Source organism: Phalacrocorax carbo, chromosome 4 (genome assembly GCF_963921805.1).
Source record: "Phalacrocorax carbo chromosome 4, bPhaCar2.1, whole genome shotgun sequence".
Classification (NCBI taxonomy): domain Eukaryota; kingdom Metazoa; phylum Chordata; class Aves; order Suliformes; family Phalacrocoracidae; genus Phalacrocorax; species Phalacrocorax carbo.
In genome coordinates this window covers 64782683-64804901 of record NC_087516.1, presented here as the reverse complement: position 1 = coordinate 64804901, position 22219 = coordinate 64782683, and the positions used below count along the sequence as shown (strand labels likewise).

At 37.5% G+C, this 22219-nt stretch overlaps 1 protein-coding gene across 6 annotated transcripts in view; it reads left to right on the top strand.

Annotated features, from left to right (window-relative positions):
* INPP4B (inositol polyphosphate-4-phosphatase type II B) overlaps window positions 1–22219 on the top strand; it is a 338027-nt gene that overhangs the window by 218693 nt on the left and 97115 nt on the right. For 5 of the 6 annotated variants that reach the window (XM_064450242.1, XM_064450240.1, XM_064450243.1 and 2 more), the window contains 4 exons: window positions 3547–3658; window positions 3980–4090; window positions 5747–5819; window positions 12021–12168. In XM_064450242.1, the coding sequence (XP_064306312.1) occupies window positions 3547–3658; window positions 3980–4090; window positions 5747–5819; window positions 12021–12168 (444 nt within the window). The remainder of the gene's footprint in view (window positions 1–3546; window positions 3659–3979; window positions 4091–5746; window positions 5820–12020; window positions 12169–22219) is intronic. The other variant, XM_064450239.1, reaches the window with a different exon arrangement.

Below are 22219 nucleotides of genomic sequence, written 5' to 3'. Positions count from 1 at the left end.
CAGAATAGGAGTTATTTTGAGATGAAAATCATTGACAAAATTGATATAAAGGGAAATTAGATCAATCATTTTTTTTTTAAACATGTATGGAGTAAGCTTCCAAATACATATTGCTGCCTGTGCAGGCAAGCAATACAGTGCTCACTGCCGTCTGAGGCCAAGCCTCTAATAACAGCAATGAGGGTGAATATTTAGTGTTCTGAAGAATGGAAGACAAAGACTGAGAAAAGCATAACTGGCATTTCCACTTTGACTTTGTTTTACCTGAGCAACAGGCCTCATTGGCTTGTATCCGTTTGTTTGCAAATTGAGCTCCATTTTGTTCAACATTTGTTTATACTCTTAATTTACCCTGATGTAATTTTAAATCAGAACTGGTTTATGTAGGTCAGTCTCAGACTTGCAGGTCTCTCTGGCCTTAGAAAAATGTGTTCCCTAAAAAAAACATGGGTGGGATTTTACTTCTGGAAGTCGAGTGAATGTGACCTTTTCCTTTCAGACCAGGATAACAGCAAAGTGCTGTTACATATTTAAGCCAGCCTGGTAATGAGGTAATCTCCTGACACTTTGACCAGAACACATTAAGCTGTTGAAAAATTTTCAGTCTTATAGCCACACATTTACTCTGATTTTTAAAGGTATATGTGATTTGCTAATGTCAGTTATATTCCCTTTCTCCTGCAAAATGCTGTAGTCCATTTGTTGAGGTAGCCTAGTTTGTGTGCTGGTTTGACACAGGAAGGAGAAAACAGATGAAATCAAACCACTAAGCTATAGCAGCTCAGGGAACGTTCTTCATTCTGAAGACTCGTAAGTTCTTCTCATGCATTTCAAAATTATTACGTATTTTTGCTCATAAACACCCTTTGGACATTGAACCCTTATTCCTCATTACTTTTCTTTTGTAGACTTTGTTAATTAATGTAGGCTTCTTTGGTTGCAAGGCTATCTGGAATGGGTTCATTTTTAATTGTTCCTTTATTTTGTTGTCAGTAATGAATTTGGCTTAGAGCAAATGAAGTAGTGACACATGTAAAATAATAAGAAATATGTCTTTTGCAAAGTTGTACATAGGAACGTATTTAATTTGTATAGTTGCAAGATGAGTGTATTCTACTGAGCCACATATTGAAACATAACAATTTGCAACCGAAATAATTATTTAAATTTGAAGCTTGTGGGTAGCTATCTTAGTTCTTATTTAGCATGATAAATAAGTATCCATGCCTGAAAAGACTAACGTATGTGCTTAACTTTGGTCTGTGTAAAGAGCCGGCATACTCCGACTTAATTAAGGCCTTATACTGCGTGTGTAAACACAGATTATGTAAAATTGTGGGAGCTCAATGCAGAGACAGGGTCCTCCTGCCCGGGGCACGAGCAAACGCTCTGGGAAAGCCTGCACATGGCAGCAGGCAGCAGGGCGACGCTGAGCTGGGCCTGCCCTGCCTGAGGGCTGGAGAGGACGCCTGTCAGCGTGGTGCTGCTCGGCGGCTCTCGGTGCCTGAGAGGAAGCGGGAATTGGCTCGCAGAGCCGTACTGCGCCAGCTGGGCCTGCGGCGGTACCTCGGCGTAGTGCTGCGCCGTGCACCTGGGCGTACCAGCCGGCCAGCGCCTGGACTGCTGTTTTATTCCTGGTTGGTGAAATGAGGAAAAGGGTGTTTGGGGTTTTTTTTCCTTCCTTTACTAATATAATATGAGGACTACTTTTTGAAGTTCTGGAATGGTTGACAGCCACCTGAGCATGAGCCAGCAGTGTGCCTGGGTGGCCAAGAAGGCCAATGGCATTCTGGCTTGTATCAGGAACAGTGTGGCCAGCAGGAGCAGGGCAGTGATCGTGCCCCTGTACTGGGCACTGGTGAGGCTGCGCCTCGAGTACTGTGTGCAGTTTTGGGCCCCTCACTACAAGAAGGACATCGAGGTGCTGGAGCGTGTCCAAAGAAGGGCAACAAAGTTGGTGAAGGGTTTGGATAACAAGTCTTATGAGGAGCAGCTGAGGGAACTGGGGTTGTTTAGCCTGGAGGAGGCTGAGGGGAGACCTTATCAGTCTCTACAACTACCTGAAAAGAGGTTGTAGCGAGGCGGGGGTCAGTCTCTTCTCCCTCATAACAAGTGATAGGATGAGAGGAAACGGCCTCAAGCTGCACCAGGGGAATTTAGGTTGGATATTAGGAAAAACTTCTTCACCGAAAGGGTTGTCAGGCATTGGAACAGGCTGCTGAGGGAGGTGGTTGAGTCTTCATCCCTGGAGGTATTTAAAAGATGTGTAGACGTGGTGCTTGAGGATATGGTTTAGTGGTGGACTTGGCAGTGATAGGTTAGTGGTTGGACTCAATGATCTTAAGGGTCTTTTCCAACCTTGACGATTCTGTGATTCTATGAAGGGTGTCTGTGTTGAAGGGAGTTTTGATATTTTTCTGCAGCAAGGATTGCCCTAGGAGTGTGGCCGTTTTTAATGGAAATACTTTTTCAAAATATTACTGTTTCTGAAAGTCATTTTTTCTTTTTATTGCCAACCCTCTAGTCCCTCTTCTATGTATTCCTTTGTCCTGCTTCATCACTTTTCATCTTCACTTCTGTGATTATACACAATGTTGCCCCAAATCCATTTGTTTTCATTCTTCCTTGCTGTGCTTTTGCAATTCTAAAATTATTCTCATCATTCCCTTTTGCCAATTTTTGCTTGGTGGCTGTTGTTATACTTTCCTCATTATTATTAAATGATCTGTTACCCTTCTTTCCTTCCTTTCCTAAAATCCAGATGATCAGAATAAACCAGGGGAGATGGATTGTTCCATTAACCTTGGTGGTTTGCTACCAGTGAAAGCTCAAAAGGCACTCAGTATTTTTTTTCTTTGAGTTTAAACTCTTGTTTCTTCTGAAAGGTAGTGAGCAGTACTCTCTGTTTGGAGATGTAAATCTGAATTGCTACTTATTTTTGCCTGATTGGAAGTAAACTATTTGCAGAGTTGATGATAAAGGAATACGCCTGGAACTATATTATCTTCTCCCATATAGTTAAAGAAATGGGACTGATTCTGAATAATTACTCCGGGGAGGGACTACAAAAGGAAAAGAGATATTCAGATTAGTTGCATTATTTTGGTTTAGAAGGAGGTTTATTATTATACTAAGCATGTCCTTTCTTTGCAGATTATGTTAGGAAACAGAGCAGTGTAGTGTGCGGTGAGATTGCAGGTCATAAGTGGGGTATTGGTGCAATATGTTACCGCCATTTCTCTGATGTTCCACAGACAGAATAATGTCTAGAATGAAAATTTGGCAACATTTGTGGGTTCTTCCACCATTTATAGCACTTAACCATCCTCAGTTTCATTACAAATACTTTCATTGCTATAAAGAATTTAGAGAAAATAAAATATGCCTTATTGTTAACATTTGCTTTATGATTGTAAATAACGAGTTCAGTACAGGTGATGGCAGCTGTACAGAATGGAGAGGTGACTAAATGTTTAGTGACAGTATTTTTACTGAAGTAATGAGATGCTGCAGATGACCCAATGTCATGGGGTTTTTTTCTTCCAGGGCTTCTGATGGTGGAAAGACCGTTGGCACCATTGAAGTCAATCTTGTGAAGATGGGAGAGCTAGAGGATGGGGAAACAGACCACATCACAACAGATGCCCAGGATCAAAAGGTAGAAACTCAGTTAATTGCACAAAGTTAATTGGAATGATCAGCTGTACCAAATGCCTAAATTACTAATTCCAAATTGGGTTAAGGGCTCAATCAAAAAAATCTGGAATAAAATAGTATATACACTTGATCTTCCTAAATTAAAACCAATTTTTCATTAAAATGTACAGAGTAATATTCTATCCTCAGTTTACTAGTCCCTCTCCTTCTTTAGGCAAAAAAAAGAGCTGATTTTGACCTCAATTGACCATATTCAATCACTCCTGATCAAAAAACTGTCCATAGAGACACCATAAATCTGACTTCTTTTTCCCTTGGACAGTTCCTCTGTTTTCTGCCCTTGAAGTCCTGTTCACGTGGATTTTTATGTGCAACCTGTGTCCACAATACTGAAAACCTGGAAAGAATGACAGACAGGCAAGCCAAAGAAGAGGTGAATCCCCTTGGAAAGGGGCAGGTTCATGCAAAGCTGCATGTCATGGGAGCACACCATGGTGGGGAAAATCAACAGGCGGGAATTGAGTAGCAATGATGCCTCAGAGTGCTAGCACAGGGCAGCGTTGACCAGACCAGTATGTAGTGATTCTAATTTGGGGTGCTCATGGTGTGGGAGAAGAGGAAGGAAGACCATAATACCTATGGCATAGTGCTGTACGCTGTGGTGTATTCTGCTCTTCATGAAAAAAAACCCAAACCTTTAGATAATGCTACAGGTAATGTAAGATTAAGGACTGCATTTTTGTTGTTGTTGTTTGTAAGTAAGATATAAGAATATATTTTTGGAAAAAAGGGGTTGTTTTGAATATCTTTTCTTCTCAGCCAGAACAGTCTGCTTTTGGGCCAACCTCTGAGGATAGATTTTACACTTTTTAAACCATTCTCAATGGATCTCAATGCCCTTTTAAAACAATGGACCGGTGGGACCAGTTCCAAAGAAGCCAACGAATGCTGTGAAATCTTTCTGGTTTTGTACTACAAAACTTCCACAAGATATGCAACATGGACTGTTTTTTCAGCCTTCTCTTTTGTTTTGCTTTTCTTCCATTTCGAAATGTGGGACAAGAGTTCTCACAATTATTCGAGAAGTAATTAATGATCCGTGTCTAGCTTGGGCGAGCTAGAAGGCTTTAAAAGCACCTTTCTAGGGGGTTTAATACCTGTCAGGAAAGACCAACCCTGTGACACCTGTATTTTCTGTGGTCTTTAAGGAATTCTTATTTGTTATGATTAGTTGCATCATGGAGTCTTAGTTTTATATGTTCATAGCGAGGATGCAATTGTGAGAAGGTAGTTATTGAATTACTTCAAAGAAATTAGTTCTGCATTAGGTTTGCTAACTTGTAGATAAACTATGTGCATGGAATTCCTCATGGAAGAGTAAGCTGTTAGTTAAATTCAATCTGAGATATCAACTAGTAGGGAGTACATCATGTCTTGTTCTTTGCTTGGAGTTCTGCAGCAGAACATGTAGAAAGTGGGGAAGCCTCTGGAGCAGAGCTCCCTATCACCTTTAGAGGCTGGGTTTTTTCTGACTGGGGACAGGAGGAGCATTAAAAATATACATCCTAGTACTTTTAACATAGGTTTACTCCGGTTGATTTTTCCAGAAACTTTTTATACTTCTATACATGAATCTTATCAAAACAGTCTTCCAGTTCACTTGTGTAACATATTACTTTAATCACAAACCGTGATTACATTTTAAAGACTTTTTGTGGTTCCTACTTCTCCCTTGTTTAAAAATTCATGGACTTTTATTCTGACACTGTGCACGTGAAAACTGCCTTGTCAAAAGAAACCGCTCTGAAAACACAGAACTTGTCAAAAATTATTTTAACCTCTGCCATTGTATTGATAGGAAACCTGTTTTATTATGGAATAGCTGATCATATTTTGCCATTTTCTCTGGGATAATTCAGATTTTGTTACAGTATATTGGAACAGAAATATAAAGAAAAAATATAAATTGTAATTAAGGGCTGGGAAATTATATTATCAGTGATGTTTTTTAGTCTGCCACTTATAAACAGCTGTGAATTCCCTTGTAACACCTGAATGTGTTATATTTGTGATTGCGTTTCTTCTGTAGTGTGCATTGGTTCGTGAGTGTACAGCCACTGAAAGCATAAGTGGTAAAGACAACTTGCCTTCGTTAAATGCAGGTAAGTATTCTAACATCGATAGAAGATAACTGTTGCAACGCTGTATCAGATCCTGAAGAAACCACAAAGATTTGGGGCAGAGCTCTGAAAAGGCTCTTCAAATGATGCACAAATTTTTAAGTTTAATATTTTAATGTTTTATACATATTTGACGGTATCATTTTACTGAGAACATGAGGAAGACTTTCGGAAATGTCCATTATGCTTTCTGAAACGCTGCTAAAATCTCCCACTCCTACATCTTTACTGACAGTCTTGAAAATCATTAAACAGTGACTTCAGTGGGCATGGAATTAACCTCATAAGTTTTTGTCATGTCATTGCATGACATTCTCTTAAAGTAATTATGCATTATTTGCAACTGAATACCCTGGAGAATTAATCTCTCATAGCTGATGAAGTGGCCATTTCAGTTTGATCTGGAAGCTATATGTCCTAAAATTGAAGGAAGCTGTTGGCAAGGCATTCTCAATTCTAAGTCAACTCTGGGCTTGAGTGTGTGGTATTGAATGGATCTATTTCTCTTTCATTATACTGAGAAATATTACATGCTGATATGCTGCACCATAAAAGTTTTATTAGCCCAAGTTTATGAATCTCCATTACTCTGCTGTAACAATGTCACAAATAAGTTTTATGGGTCATCTGAAACCACAGCACTGTCAAGAATTCTATTTGCTGCATACAGTTGAAGAGAAGTGTTACTGAAGTTTTGAAACCTTTTAAAACCTTTATTGAAACTTTTTCACATGACTTCAGTGGTAGGACAGGAGATTTGTTAGACTAGCTTTGCACCCTGAAGGAAGCACTAGAAACCTCCAAAAAGTAGGTTTTTTTCCATGTATGTATGAATGCTGTAATTATTAAATTTCTTTTAGTGATTTGTTGAGACTAGATCAGAGGCAGGGAAAATTTTTTTCTTCAGGATTGCCATTTCTTTTCACTGTTTCAGTGTGGGACTAGGTATGTTTATGGAAAAGATATTCATTAAGAATTACTAAATGCACAGGAACTATGTCTGGCTCTGGAAATTCCTGAACTGAAAATAGCTGGAGACAGGGAGGGTATCTTGCATCTCTGGGTATCTACTTGACGCTCTTCTTGGAGACAAGATATAGAGCTAGTTGAGTGATTCGGTCTAACTCAGTGCAGTCATTCTTTGATTCTGATTCTGCATGTCATCCAGATAAGTGGGTCTTAAAGAAATGACCTTTCTGTTCAAAGAAAATGTTACTGATTCACAACCGATTTTTTTTCAATTTGCTGCCTCCATTGGGTGGCTTTGATTGGAGGGTTTTGCTGGGTTTTTTGGACAGGGAAATGCTGTAGCTTGGGCAATGTACTTTGTTGGAACTGTTGGAGTTTCCAAGGTAGATGTCAGTTTTATTAATAATGAAATTTAGATCACTTTGACATGAGTATTGGCATGTGATTCTACAATATATCTAGGCAGCATTTAACATTTCTACATTTCTTACTGTCCTGTACAAAAACACAACATAAAACCAAAACCCCACCCTACCCAACATTGCTAGGGTTTATAAAGTCAAAGTTGTGACAGAGGTTTTTTTTATCGTTTTTTGTTTTTGAAAAGAGTTGAGAGGAAAGAGCAGAACTGCAGATGCATATACAAGAAATGACAGCAGGCAGGATATTGGAAAGAGTTTTCAGTCACAGGAAGTTTGTTCTAATAAATACTTATTCTTCAGTCTGTTTCCTGTACTTGTGACTTCCTCTTCTCACCCCAGCATTGCCTCCATTTCCCTGCAGACACTTGGCACCAGCTGCAGGTTTTGTCAGTCCCAGTTTTTTTACTGAATTCCCAATTTCTTCTCTTAAAAGATTTTAGCTCTCCTTTTGTACTCTCAGCCTCTTTGCTCAACCGGTCAGACTTCCTCCCCAGCATGCCTCCATGACTGGGCTTCATGTGGATCAAAGCACTCTCTGTTGCCTGGAGACTGGTTTTCTCCTATGGGTACCGGTGCTGCCCGTAAGTGGTTTTATCACACGTTAGCTCTGCCCAAAAGTGTACTCATCCACTCTGTGCGAATGATGCGTGCACAGCTTTGTTGGTATCAGAAGCTGGGAAGGATGCAAGAATTTTCAGTGAAGGTAGACCCTTGGTGCATGTATGAGGTGTTAACTTCAAGTTTTGAGTTTTTATATACTGGGATTTCTTTCCCGAGGCTTATGGCATTGTCAGATCTGGGTGGATTGCCGTGGATATGGTAAGATGCACATCTCTCTAAAAGATTTACTGTCAGAATTCAAGTTTATAAAGCACAAAACTTTCTATTGCAGATTTCTGGCCTCATTCTGTGTAGCTGGGCCTTCTTAACTGAAAATCTCAAAAATAATCAGTTTAATCCAGACAAATTTCAGTGTGGCAAAATTAGAGGACTGAAGGGAAAGCAACAGTATCAGTAATGTGCTATATTACAGGCAGCCTGACAACATCAACATTGCCTGCACTTCTTTCCCTGCTGTGTACATACAAAACTATCTACAGTATAGTATATATTCCATAAACCTATGTATTTAGTACATGTGTATACTGTTGTAAAGATTTCTGGTTCTTTCTGTCTTGTGTTGTTTATCAGGCCTTCAAAAACACAAAACTGAAAAAATACCCCTATGTGAATCTTTAAGCCTGTAGGCATAGATGCAGATTGGCATTCTTCTGAAATCTAAATCTTAATATAAGGAACTCGCAGCCCTCAAGTGAGTTATGAGGCACTTACTGAGTGAGTGGAAATGAGCATCATATTTCACAGAGGCTTATCACTATTCCATTTATACCCCAAGAGATTGAGTTTATATGTCTCAAAAATCAGTTATTTATTTATAACACTGGGGAGTTTGCCAATTGTTTGCATGTAAACATTGCACTTTACAATAAAAAAGAGAATAAAAGTAATTGAAATTAAGCAAAAGTTAAGAAAGTTGAAATTATTCTTCCTGAGATAATATGCATAATAAACCAATGCTACAAAAGAATGTATAAATAGAAACACTGTTAGTAAATTAGTATATGGCAGCGCTATGCTTTGATCTATGTTCAATAGGGAACAAAAATGAAAACAGAATATTCGATCTTTTATTAATTTTTTATTTTACTTGCAGAGGAAGCAGTCTGAAGGATATTGCACGGAATAAAAGGCACAGAAGCCTTTAAATTTAAAAATTAGAATGTCCAAAAATATGGATGGTTAAATATATGGTATTGGCTTTTAGGCTTCATGCTACAGAGAAAGGCTTTTAAAATAGTTTTTTCTCCTTTTATCTGCTGCAGTTCATCTGGACTTTTTTTGTTCCAGTGCCTTTCATGATCACTGTCTAAATACAGGAATTATTATCTTTATGAGACTTTCATTCATTTTAATAACTACTTTATACAAAAACCAAATCCAGTCTTGCTATTCTTACTGTTTGGGTGGTTTTACATACCTTCTGGATTTCTTTTTTAGACAACTTGTTGTAATTAGAAAGCAATTATTGTTCTAATTGGAAAGCAAAACACATCTGAGATTTTATGGAATCACATTACTTCAGTAGCTCTGTTTATATGAAAAACAAAGTATTGTGCAGCCCTTATGGACAATCTCAAGCTTTAGCAATACTGCAGATGGGAATTATTTGGATTCCATGTGAAAACAAAATTCCCAGGGTTCTTTCTGAGATTGTAAATGAAATTTTCTTCATAAACCCATGGAGAGATGCTTTGGCCATTTTTTAAAACTTGAAACACATTTGAGGTTATACCCATCTGAAAATTCAGACTCGGAGGTGATACCTGAAGAGTAGTTCAATAATTCTAACAATGATAAAAGTGACAACTTTTGGATCCACATTTTCAAAGTGAATCCTAGTCTCCCTTGCTATCATGCTACAGTCGTGCTGGGTGGTTTGTTTGATTTTGTTTTTTTCCCGTGGTAGTGGTGACAGTGGGCAGATGGGAGGAAAGAGATTGCAGAGTTATGTATGTGCATTAGGTTCTCACAGACAAATGTGAATTTTTGAGTGTAGTAGCTTCTGAGTGCAAATTCAAGGGCTGTTACTGGAAAAACATCCTTTAATAAATTCTTGGGAAGTAGATATAAAAAGGTAAAATAAAGAAAAGAGCCTTTTCTGTCTGGGGAATGATAATCTGAAATGTCCTGGTAAAAAGTATCAGCCTGCTTCCTGGCAATCAGGTAGTACTACAAACAAACAAACAAAACTATCATCTGTTTTGGCAGGTTTCTGTTTAAGGATGGAACTGAATTAGCCCTTAGTTTCCTGAGTTCCCCCTGACATATGAAGATTGTCATTCCCTGTCTTGTTAATGGCAGATGACTGATGCCATACATCTACTTTGTGGATTGACAGAGGCTGTCAATAGTACTGACAAAACTGATTTTGTTAACTAGAAGAATCTCAGCAAAAGAGGAGGAAAATAGAAAAGCATTACAGCATATTTTAATCAAGTACTATAATAAAGGCTACTATAATAAAGGCCACGCCAGACACTGGGTATAGGTTGATCATAGGCACAGGACTTAGAGATGCTTTTCTTTTTGTAGTGGACAATAATTAAGCATGTGTGGTGAAGATTCTCAAGCTGTAAAATGCGTGTAAAGATGCTTGAACATTGAGGTACTTTGAGTGTTAGTAGGGAACAAAACCTGCTGTTACTCATATGCCATAGCTATCAAGCATCTACTAGGCTTATTTAATAACAGTAAGTCAGAATTTAGTTTTTGTAAATAAAATCACTAATAAATAAAGCCAAATGACTCTAAAAGGGCTTCCAGTTTCTCATCAAAGACTCATGATTAAAGAGATCTCAGTGGAGTGATGGTAACAGAAAACAATGCATCTGCAATGCTTTAAACATGATTATTTACAACGTTCCTTTCTTTATGAATTGCCAACAACTGTTTTATTACAGATCTCTTTGAGTATGCGGTCTTGTTTTAGGCCTTTCCTAAAGGACATCCATTAAAAGAAGGTTTGATTGGATAGACAAGATAGTTTTTGTATCTTCAGTAACTTGGTCTGTGTTTTTCATTCTCTATAAATCAGCCTACATAGGCAATAATGGTGGCAGTGAGTTGTGAAGCTGAAATTTCTATTAGTAGATGTTGTTTTGACAGCAACAGTTTCCTCGCAGCACACATGGGAAATGCATTCCTTTGAGTTATAGACCGTTCAGAAGCAGATCAATGGGAGTCTGCTCTAAGGCAGCTTTTTCCAGAAGGCTGATAGAAAGGTACTGTTGGAGGATTTGGATGGCTGTCCAAAGTCATTCTGAGTTAGGAAGCAGCGGATGTATGTGTTAAATGACAATCATTTGTCTCCCAGTAAGCTTACTAAAGTAGTCAAACAAAACTTTCCTTTCTCAGCTTTTTCCCCATTTGCTCTTTCTGGAAAATCAGTTAAGAGTGGGGGGAGTGGGAGAAGGAAAGGAGAGAATAGAAATTTCCCACCTTTATTATAGAGCACCATTGTAAGGTCTGAATGGAAACATAGCCAAAATGTGAGACCTTTAAGATAAAAACCATGGTGGGTTTTAAGTGTAACCTTCCAAGACACTGAGTAACATGATTGTCCTATGTCAAGTTACAACAGTGGTCAGAGAACAGTGTGTGTAACATATTTACAGTTTTCTTATATTTATTTCTATGTAGTGGCAGTCTCTTGACCATGTCAATGATCAAGTTTCCTTTAATGTAGATGCACACCATCTATTTGTGTTAATGACTTCCGTGTGTGCATATCACAGAGAAGATGCATCAGATAAACCAACCCCCGAGACATGCTTTAGTTGTCTCATGCAATTTATTAGCAATGTGAGTGATTCCAGCAGATGGTAAGTGATGGCGTTGACTGTATGTGAGTTCATTGTTTATTTGTGCATTCCATTTTTCCTAACTGTATCTTAAGTGTACGAATAGAAAGCATAATTTATGTTCTCACTACACTGAAGTTGTAAATTCGCAGGGTACCTACTGTGTGACTAAAATGTGATTTATCTACTGCACTGGTAATATTTTGTCCTCCTCATGCTGCTATGATAAATCAAATTAAAATTTTGCATCTAAAATTAATTCTGGAAGCAAGGCAGGGGAATAATGTATTATTTTTGGACGAAATTGTCATAAATTTTCGAAGAGTCATAACACCACAGTAAAGCAATGATACATTTTTTCCTCTCTACAGTGTTAAAAAACCCTATCTGTAAGTTATACAGATTCCCTACTTCTGACAACAAGTGGATGCGGATCCGGGAACAGATGGCTGAGACCACCCTCTCTTTCCATGTTCCTAAAGAACTGATCAATCTGCACATAAAGGAGGATATGAGAAGGTAAGGAAGAAGTAGCAGCAATAGTAAATACTAATTTTATTTTTCTGAGTTGGAATAATGTAATTAATGAGCTAAAAATGTTAATTTGTAGTATGAAATAGGTGAAATGTAGTGATCTTTTTGGCTGCTAAGAATTTACAGCTGTAACTGAACAACAGAACTGATTGCTCAGAATTTTTAAGACTCCAGTGACTTCACGAGTTCTGAGCAATTAAACTGTGCTAGAGCACGGTCATGACTTTAAATGTGTAAGCATCAAGATTTGGTTAAAAATACTAATATTCTGAAAAGTTAACATTTTATGAAGAAACAACTCATGACAAGGGTGTGAACTATGTTGTAGTGTGTTTGGCTTTGTGCTTGGGCAATGCTAATATCGCAGACAAACATGCAAGCAATGGAAAATGATGTAACTGTAGTTAATGTAGGAGCAGCAAGAATATAAATCACATTCCTCTCCCTAATATAAATTAGTTGGCATAAGAAAAGGATACCAAAGTAATGTAAGTTTGAAACCATTGTTCATGCTTGCCCTTGTAACCAGGACAGACATATGAGGATCATTACAATATATATGGCTTGTGAAAAAACAGGATAGGGGCACAAATGTCCCCAAATCCTTTGTATGTCCAAATTCTCACTTTGGGGACTAAAATGGCAGCCTGTCCCTTGAATATTTGTAAGTTGTGCTGTACAGCTGTGGAAAAAAGTGATACTTCTAGCAGTCTGGGTCTTCCCTGAAAGCACACCTTTTTCCAATGATAAATGATGGTGCAGAAGATGATGTTGCCTCTTTCCCCCTGAAAGCTGCCTCACACATAGGTGGACAACTGGTCTCGTGTATGAGAGTAACCCCGTGAGCTAGTGCTGCATCCCAAAGCCATCCTGTGTGCTTTCAGGCAGCTCCCTCCATCAGAGGGGGTTGCCTGTGGTTGTTTACAGTGGTTTTGTCCTGCAATAGGAGCTGCTTTTCTTTTTTATTCACCCCATCTGCTGCTTCTGTATGATCTTTTTATGGCAATAGAACAGCATGTGGGAGACCAGAATCTTGCTTTTAATAAAGTCAATGGACTGATACATACTTACGCATGGTGATGATGGGTTATAAAAATCATATGAATTGTTAAAATACTTTACTTTATTCATTTAATAAGTGTTTAGGCATTTATGGCCTGATCTGGTTTGAGAATACTAATGTGTAAGGTTTTTTTTTAGTAAGCAATAAAAATAGATTATGCTGACTTGCACAGTTCATCTACTTCCCAGATATTCATTTGCCCCATGGGTAAATGCCTTTTAAATGTTAGGGGATTACTTTAACCACTTTAGCTACTACTGCATTATTCTCTCCAAAGGCATAACGCATGTAATAGCACTTGCTCTTATTTCATATTATAGCATTCACCTTCTTGGATAAAGTCACAGTAAAGAACCACCATTATTTGGGTTTTTTTAACAATTATTCAATACTTGCCAAAATAAAGAAGAGCTTTGGGGAAGAAACAGAAGTAAAAGTTGGTCAAAGATTGAGGCAAGTGGTTCAGATTTTCCTGACTGCCAATGTGGTTGGCTGTTCGTGCCTAGTAGAAAGTGTGGGTGTGAGAGAAAGAGAGGCAAAGTGATTGTATCATTCTAAGTGAGGATGTAAGACCAACCAAGAAGAGCAACAACGTGTGGTAAAATGGTAGCAGATGGTGGGAATACGGGCATCTGTGTCACCTATTGTCATATAAGCGTGTAGGTTGGAGCTTCAGCTTTGTATGGGCTTTGCTTTTTGAAATCATTGTAATGATGTGTGCTCTTGTGGGCTCCTTACATTTGTAAAGTAGTAAAATGATGTTAGGAGGATATTGTTATGTTAGTTCTTGAACTTGTACAAAACTTACACTGTACCATCTTGAGGTTATTCTCTTTTGAAGCATTTGTTTCTGCATCTTTTTTTCCCTAGTTGGTATAAAGTAATAAATATTTTCATCTTAGAGGCCACTTATTATCATCCTCAGCCTGTTTCATTTTATTTCTATTGTGGCTTCAATATAGCTGGCTCTGAAGCAATTACCTATCAAAAATATTCAAGTGAAGTGTTAATCCCATTCAGTATTGTATTTCAAATTGTAATTTAAATTCCCTTTTTTCATAGCTCTTAAGATTGCTTTTCTCTTGATAAAACTACAGTGTTCATTGTTAACCAAACTTTTTCATTTACTGGCATGATACTCTGAGATATATAACCTCTAAGGATGTTTAACTTTGTTTTTCAGTGTGAAATAATGTTTTTAAAGATATGCATGCGTTAAAGAATTTGTCCGTCAAACCTCATTGGAAGATGTTTTAATAGGAGCTATATGGTCATTTTAATTGTTCTAGTAAGGGTCATACAGTCTGCTTTGCTGTTTTCTATTAAGAAATTATTTCTGTTTCCTCCTCAAGGTTTTCCAGTGAGTCCTTTACCCTGCTTTTAGTATTTACACAAATCTTGTCCAGATATTTTGTCTGTCATGCAAGATTAGCCAAGTAGTTCTTCGAACCCGATGATTATAAAAAAGACTTAGTTTACAATAATTGTCCACAAAGTTGATTGACCCGTATAATCTAAGCTTGCATTTGTAGATGTAACTTGTGTTGCACTCAGTCAGCACAGCAAGAGAATTGGGAGACTATAGTAGAAGCTGCAGTACACGTGCCTTTCAGATTTGCCAGTAAAGCTCTTCTGAGTCCCTTGGAACCAAACTCAGCTTTGACTGAAAGGAAATTCCACCTACTTATGGCTAAATTTGTCCCATGCCATTTGTGGTCACAACCTGTAAACAAATTTGAAGGATAAATTGCTGAATTTTCCTTGAACCCTCTCTCCAGAATACAAAGCATGCTCAAGCTTTCTTCCTGCATCAGGAATGGCTGTCCTGTCTCAGTTCCATTAGCTTTTTCTTGTGCAAATCTATGCTGTTTGTCTGTTTTTTGGTTTCTTTCTTGTAACATTACAGAATGAGGACAAATTTCAGACTTTCTGAATGATGTATGTTTCTCTACTACCTTCTAATAAACAACTTCTATAGAGAAAAGGAGACCCAGGCGGAAATGCTGTGTGTTGGGAGTAGGCATTGATTTTTCTGGGCCTTTGCATGTTATTTTTTACAGGACTTATTTTTGAGGAATTGCACTGCAAAAACATTGTACTGATAGAGGTAACAGCAGAAAAGAAGTTATTCTGAGCAAACTTACCATGACTTTCGAACCTGCCTGAACCAACTACATTTAGACGGGCACTGTTAATATGCACTTAAGGACTTTTAAAGCCTGGCTTCAAGTAACTACCTACCCCAAATGTTCAGAGAAGTAATTTTTTCAACACTTAAAAATTCTCCAAATGTGTCAGTAGAATGTAGCTCCAATACATGCATATGCGGTATTTACCACATTGTGCATCAAAAATGGTGCAAAACCTTTCTCTTCTTATTCCACATCAGTTACTGCATTGAGGGATACAAGTATATGAATGTAAGTGTAACTTGAATTTTTGTGAGTAGTTTTTGGATAACTGCCGCCCTCAAACATGAACAGTTTAAAAACCATTAATTTATAAACTAAAGGATAAAGTGCATTGTAATGAATGAACACTACATATTTCTCTGTACTCTTGATTTCACTGCTCATAACTAATTTTGGAAAAGATGGCCTCTGTGAAAGTCTAAGGATTTTTCACATCAGGCTTTAATGAAGTAAAATTTGCTGGGCTGTACTTCGTAATTAGGTGTTTGAAGTTGTAGTGCACTGGAATGGAGTAACATTTCCTAATTTGTTTTGTGCTAGTTACCTCTGCGTAGCATTACCTATTATTCAGCAGTGCTGAAAGCTATAAAATGTTAACTTAAATACTGACTGTCCTGTCAGAGAGGGTTTTTGTTACTGTTTTATGCAAAATCTACTGAGGCACTAAGACTCCAGAAAATCATTCTGTACCAGCCAGCAATTCTTCTCAGAGACTTGTATTTGTGCACAGCATGCCCCAGTCTCAAAAAAAATTCATCTTGAGCAAATGATATAACCTGTAGGTTGTCTTAGAGCCTCCCACATTATAGTGAAGGACAATACAAAACCAGAGCAAATAATAATATTCTTCTCAAGATTATAACGGTTTTAACACACTCCAATTCTGTCATCACAAAAAGCATTTGAATTTTTACATTATTAACCAGAAATTTTGCACTTACCCATGCTTACCTGTGGTTCTATTAGCACTGAGTTGAGCGTAATTTTGTCAGTTCATGTCAGTGGGGGTGCAGAGAATATAAATTAGAGGCATTAAGGTGATTAAAAAAGCTTTCTACAATTTTATTATGTTGCTCATGTCATAAAGATCCTCACTGTTTTGAATGAGGCACTCTGATTAATAAGCTGGGGAAAAAAGAAAACAGAAACCCACAAAAGAGTTTAAATGCATGAGTAATCATGCAATTAATAATGTGATTAATCTTTCCACATATATGATTTCAAGCTGAAAGAAAAAAATGAAGTTATAAATAAAAACTATGAGTGTAAAATGTTTTTGCTTATATCATAGGGCTGAAGCAACATTGTCTTAAGCTGATTCCAGTGTTTCCTGATGAAACAGTAAAATTTAAAAAACAACCAAACAAAAAACCACCTAAACCAATTCTATACACCGTTGTTAGTTACTAAAATATAATTTAGGATTAAAGTGTAAATTCCACAGATGGCATTCTGAGGATTACTGAATTTGAGACTCTGCAATCGGGTGATGCAGGAGAATTATCTGCCGCTACTAAATGCGAATCATAGAATTAACCTCAAATCATCATGCTGTTTGAGGACCTTGAGTCATTGAGATAAACCCAGGTAATAAAATACCCGAGGAAAGGGAAGAGTTTTAAGGCAAGAATGAAGAAATGGGTTTAATTTAGCTTATATGTTGTCTACACTTTTGGATAATAAAAAAGTGATGGTGGCGGATAGAAATGCAACACGAACTTAAAAACTCCAGCTCTCAGGAACAGCATAAAATATTCTCAAACCTTTGCAAATCCCAGTCTATTCTCCACACATACATAGAAGAAACCGGTTTTAAACAAACCACCGAACACATTGAAAATATTTTATGTGGTTTGTTTGGTTTTTTTTGGGGGGTGGTTGTTGTTGTGGGGTTTTCTTTTTCCTCTGGGATTGTTTTTTTGTTTTGGTTTTGGTTTTTTTCTTTTTCTTTTTATTTTTTTAAATTTTTAAGGAATGCGGAAGGTAGGGACAACCTACATTTTAGGTTTTAGTTACTTGTCGAGTGTACCAGAACCTGAAATAGTTTTGGGAAATTCTGTAAGAAGAGAAAAATGGCAACTGTTTTCAAGAGGTTCTACATGAAAAGTACTAGGAAAGAAAAATATCCTTTTAGTCATTTTTGTGATAGCTTCCCCAGAAGGGATTAAATCCTCCTGAGTAATTATTTGTGTGTTCTAGGGAAAATATATTAGAAAGGCTACAATTCTTTTATTTCTGGCAAGAACGTTATATTGTTTTGATGTGTTTTTGCCCGTATATTATAAGACCAGAACTTGTGGTAAAGAAAAATGAGAGTACTTTTATGTGCTTCTATTCTACAAAAAAAGATGAAATGGGTATCCATAAACATGTACACTTTAAAGTAAAATTTGTTAGGGGAAATAATTCCTGTGCTCCTTGCCTTAGAAGGAAACTTAGAAGCTTCCTTTACTTATGAGTGATCCGAGTCATGCCCCAAAGCTTATGGTTTATATTTACTCCAAAGCTCCTGCTTGATAAATATTCAGAGCTTTGTTGCCTTCATAATATTACAAAACTTTTGCAAATATAATCTGCAGAAATGTCTCATTTTGTTTTGAATCCTGCTAAGCACTTTGCTTCTGATGTTTTGTGAAAATGGATTTCAGAAGCTAATTTTGCTTGATGGAGGCAAAAAGCACTTCCTTTTTTCGGTTTTGAGTTTGTCATCTTTGCTTCACTGGGAATTGTATCACTTGATTTTTGAAGCTGAATGAATCAAAAGTTTACTACTTTGTCTTCATACAGCATTTGTGGTTTATGTGCTTCTATCGTACGTCCTCTTAATGATCTCTTCTTTATAGAAATGGGCTGATCTCTTCAACTTCATCTTCCATTTGTGAAGATTTGTGCTGTGTCCTTAATGACGCAAATGGCTCTTCCTGTTGTCCCCTTTTCTGAGATGGAATAATCAGATCCAAAAAATTTCTTTGAGGGAATGACCCTTTCTGACTCATCTTGCTCATCTTAATATCATAGATATAAAAGATATATTATATTATAATAATATATATATCATTATTCTGTAGTGTAGAATTATATTATTCTATCTTGCTGCTGGTTTTTTGCTTTATATTGATTTTATTGTCGCTGACCACCAGTTTTCACTGCGCTTTCCGCAATAGTGTCTGGACTGTGGAAGCTAGTGGTAATTTTGCAAAAACATGTTCATTGGGAACATGATTACAGCATTAGGACTTTCTTCAAATAATCTTCGAACATGAGGCATACCACTCATTCAAAGTACCCCTTACACATTTACAGTATTTTGCATTTTTGGCAAATGGAATATGTTTCCTTTAGGCTTCTAAGCCATTCCTGTACTCTCATATCCAAAGTGATGAGTGAGAGAGTTCTTCTGTTACTATGGTCATTAGAGTGCACCGCACAAAGCGGGAACTGTTTAAGCAGAAATTATCAGCATGAATATTACAGGCAATTCTTTGTGTTTCTTCCAGGTACTTTTGGTAGTCTACTATAATCATGCACCTAAAGTATTCTTAAAAATTTAAAAAATAATTAATGCATGAATTGATAAAAGGCAGAATATTAATCTGAGCCTTGGGTGCTCAACCATCATTTGATAATGGGCTTCACTGAATATTTTCTTGGGACCAAAAAAATTGCATGTAGTTTTACTTTGAGTCCAATGGCAACAGGATTTAATTGCTAGTAACGAGAAATGTATGCAGTCATGCAGTGTTTACAGATCTCTGGTTGCCCTGATGTAGTTGTTCATAAAGCACAGCTATTCCAGTCCAGGCACAGATCCTCCCAAACCATCCCGTATATCAGTGAAACATCTTGTGCAGTGACTGTGCTTTCCATCAGTGGGGGAAGGCTGAGTAGAGCTCAAGTCCCCCACAGGGCAAAGTGCCCACGAATTGCAGCTCTGTAGATCAGTAAGTCGTTCAGAGTAAAAGGAGTTGTTGGTTTTTAAGCAGGAGCCTGAAATGAAGGTTCATGACATTTCTAATAGTGCTGTGGGATCCTGAGGAGTCTTTTAACATATTCTTAGAATTTTTCATCTCTTTAAAATTATGTTGTGGTACCACCAATGACCATTAATCTTTATACTAATGATCAGTGTGTTATATAGTGTCTTCAGCAGATCAGGATCCAATATTGAATTTTTCTGCCATAATGGCAGAAAAGAGTTTTGAAGACAGGGTAAGAGGTAGATTTTAATTTTTTTCAATTGGGAACTGCTTCCAACCATAATGGGAAGTGCTCAGCGAAAGCTGGCATGATTTGTATACTAAATGAAAGAATGGATGTGAAAAACAGAAAGTACCTGAGAGGCTTAAAAATAAGCTATTTAGCTAATGTTTGACATGGAGGAGGAGGAATGGGGCAGACTGTTTACATCCACATTCTGGTTAGACGCTAATGGAGCAAGATTATGTCAAGGCCACCAAGGAAGATATTGAAGTAATCAAGGCAGGAGACAGTGAAAGTTGAGACACACTCCTGGGTGGGAGTTGCCATTGTGCATTGACAGAAAAGCCTATCCAGGTGACAGTCTGAGGAGCTGAACAGCAAAGGTGTAGACGAAGCTTGGATTTTATTCTGTAAGAAGGGTTGAAGTTGATGCTGAGCACAGGATCTGTCATGGTGATGAGTGCAATTACCTGGAAAAGATTTTGAGAGGGGATTTGGAGTGGGGAAGGAAGTTGATAAATAGCTCTATTTTAACAATATTGAGTTTGCTCTGAGCTTACTGCTCGGTTGACAAACTATTCAAAATTCCATGGCTGCATTGAAAAGGTGAATCAATAACGGATTTGCCCTCTGTAGAACCAGTATGGCTTATGAATATTCATTTTCTTTTATAGCACAATTTTTGTTTGACAAAATTATTAGTTGAAGTGTGTTTTTAAAGTTATTTAATAAGTTCTGGTATAAGTATTACAGCAGTATTAAAAGAAAGATTTTTTAGGATTGTTGTTGTAGGTATTAGTACAAACTGTAAAATTCCAAGTTTGAAAAATGTTGTGTTTCTTCAATCTATTTACTTTCGGGAGGGGCCCTTCATGATAACGGTAATGAAGCTTGGTACTATGGAATATTATTGATGAGCTTAGATATAGGAAAGATAGTTCTTTTCTCAGCCATAACTCAGAGTTGTACTTGAGTCAACAACAGCAGTGCCTAGTAGTATGAAATCATGAGACAAAAAAAGTAATTAAATCCTGTGTCTTATATATCTGCATTTGAAAAAAAGATATAAAATGTGCAAGAAGGCTATTTTTGCAGGAATAGTGTGTATGCCATATAATCCTGTTTCGATTTTCCTGTGTTTTCAAATGAAAATACGTTTAGGAAATGTAGTATTTAAAGCTTCCCTGCTATATATGCTGTAGATTACTATAAAAATGCACGCTTACTTTATGTGGATAAGATGCGCCTTTTTATGACATGCTTGTGGCTGTATTTTGACTTCAGTGATGCATATGTGTTTCTGAGATGAAACAAATACAAGCCTTGTTGACAATGGTATCAGCAGGATTTGACATTTCTTGAAAACATGTTGAAGTTAATAAAGTGGGATTTGAGCTTTCCCTTCCCAGTGCTGTTGGTATCAATGGAGTTAACTCATAGTCAGCCGCTTAAACCAGGGTTGGTTTTTGGTTGGATATTTTAACCTGACATATAAGGGTTTTCTACTGCTGCTCAAGCGACTTGATCTTGGGACCAACAGCTCCAGGAGTGGGCTTAAGTAGATGCGGCAGAGCAGAGCCCCAACAGTGGGTTTCCCATGGGAGAGAGGGCTCTGAATGTGGTGTATTGATGTGCACAGCTCTCACTGTCTGGTATTTCTCCAATCTCTACAGAAAACTGTATTCATGTATAGGAGGAGCAGTAAAATTTTGAAGCTCAGCCAAGTCCAAACATTGTTCCTACAACTATTAAGTAAGACAACAAATATGAAGGGCCAAATATCTTAACTGCAGATAAATAAAATTGTATACCCTGCCAAAACTTAAGAGTTTTTCTTAGGAGGAAGCCCTGAGGTTTTCATTTAATGGGATGTCTCATTTTATGCTACTAAAAACTTGCAAGGAAAATGGTGGGTTTGTCCTCTTACTGCTGATGGTTCTTATGCTACAGCATTACCAGTTTGTATCCATGGAGGAGAGTTGAACTGTTTCATATACTTCTGTCCTTCAGGTTGAATGAAATGGAAAAAAAAGTAATCATATGGCGTTAGTAAACTCCCAACGAGTTAATGTACTGTAATCTTTTCTTCCATTTTGATACTTTCAAGGACATGTAGAAACAAAACGCCTGAATTCTGCTTCCAGGGCAATCTGTGTGATTTTGGTTGTCATATCAACCAGGAGCAGAATTATGCCTATATAGCTTGTTCTAGTACTGTTCACTCTAACGCAAAGCTAATAATGGTGGGGAAAACATCAGTGTGTCTGTGTGGGGCTTTCCTGTTTAAGAAATAATTTTGGGAAGTTTAGGCTACTGGTTGTGGTAAGCGTAGCTTTTATGTTCCTGTGCTGCAGTCTCCTTGGTCGTCTTCTCCACCTTTCTGCCGCCTCCCACGGTTTTTCCTTTTTCTTCAGTGATTTTCCTATGTGCAAGAGCTGTCCTCTAGAAGTCTTTTTTGAGACTTCCAAGAATTGCAGTGAAACAGTCTGCTTGATATTTTGAAGAAAATGAGGAAAACTAGTTGGTCATGTTGCACAAGTTTCCTCCTGAACAATTCCAAGTGTTTGAAGACTCGACTTCA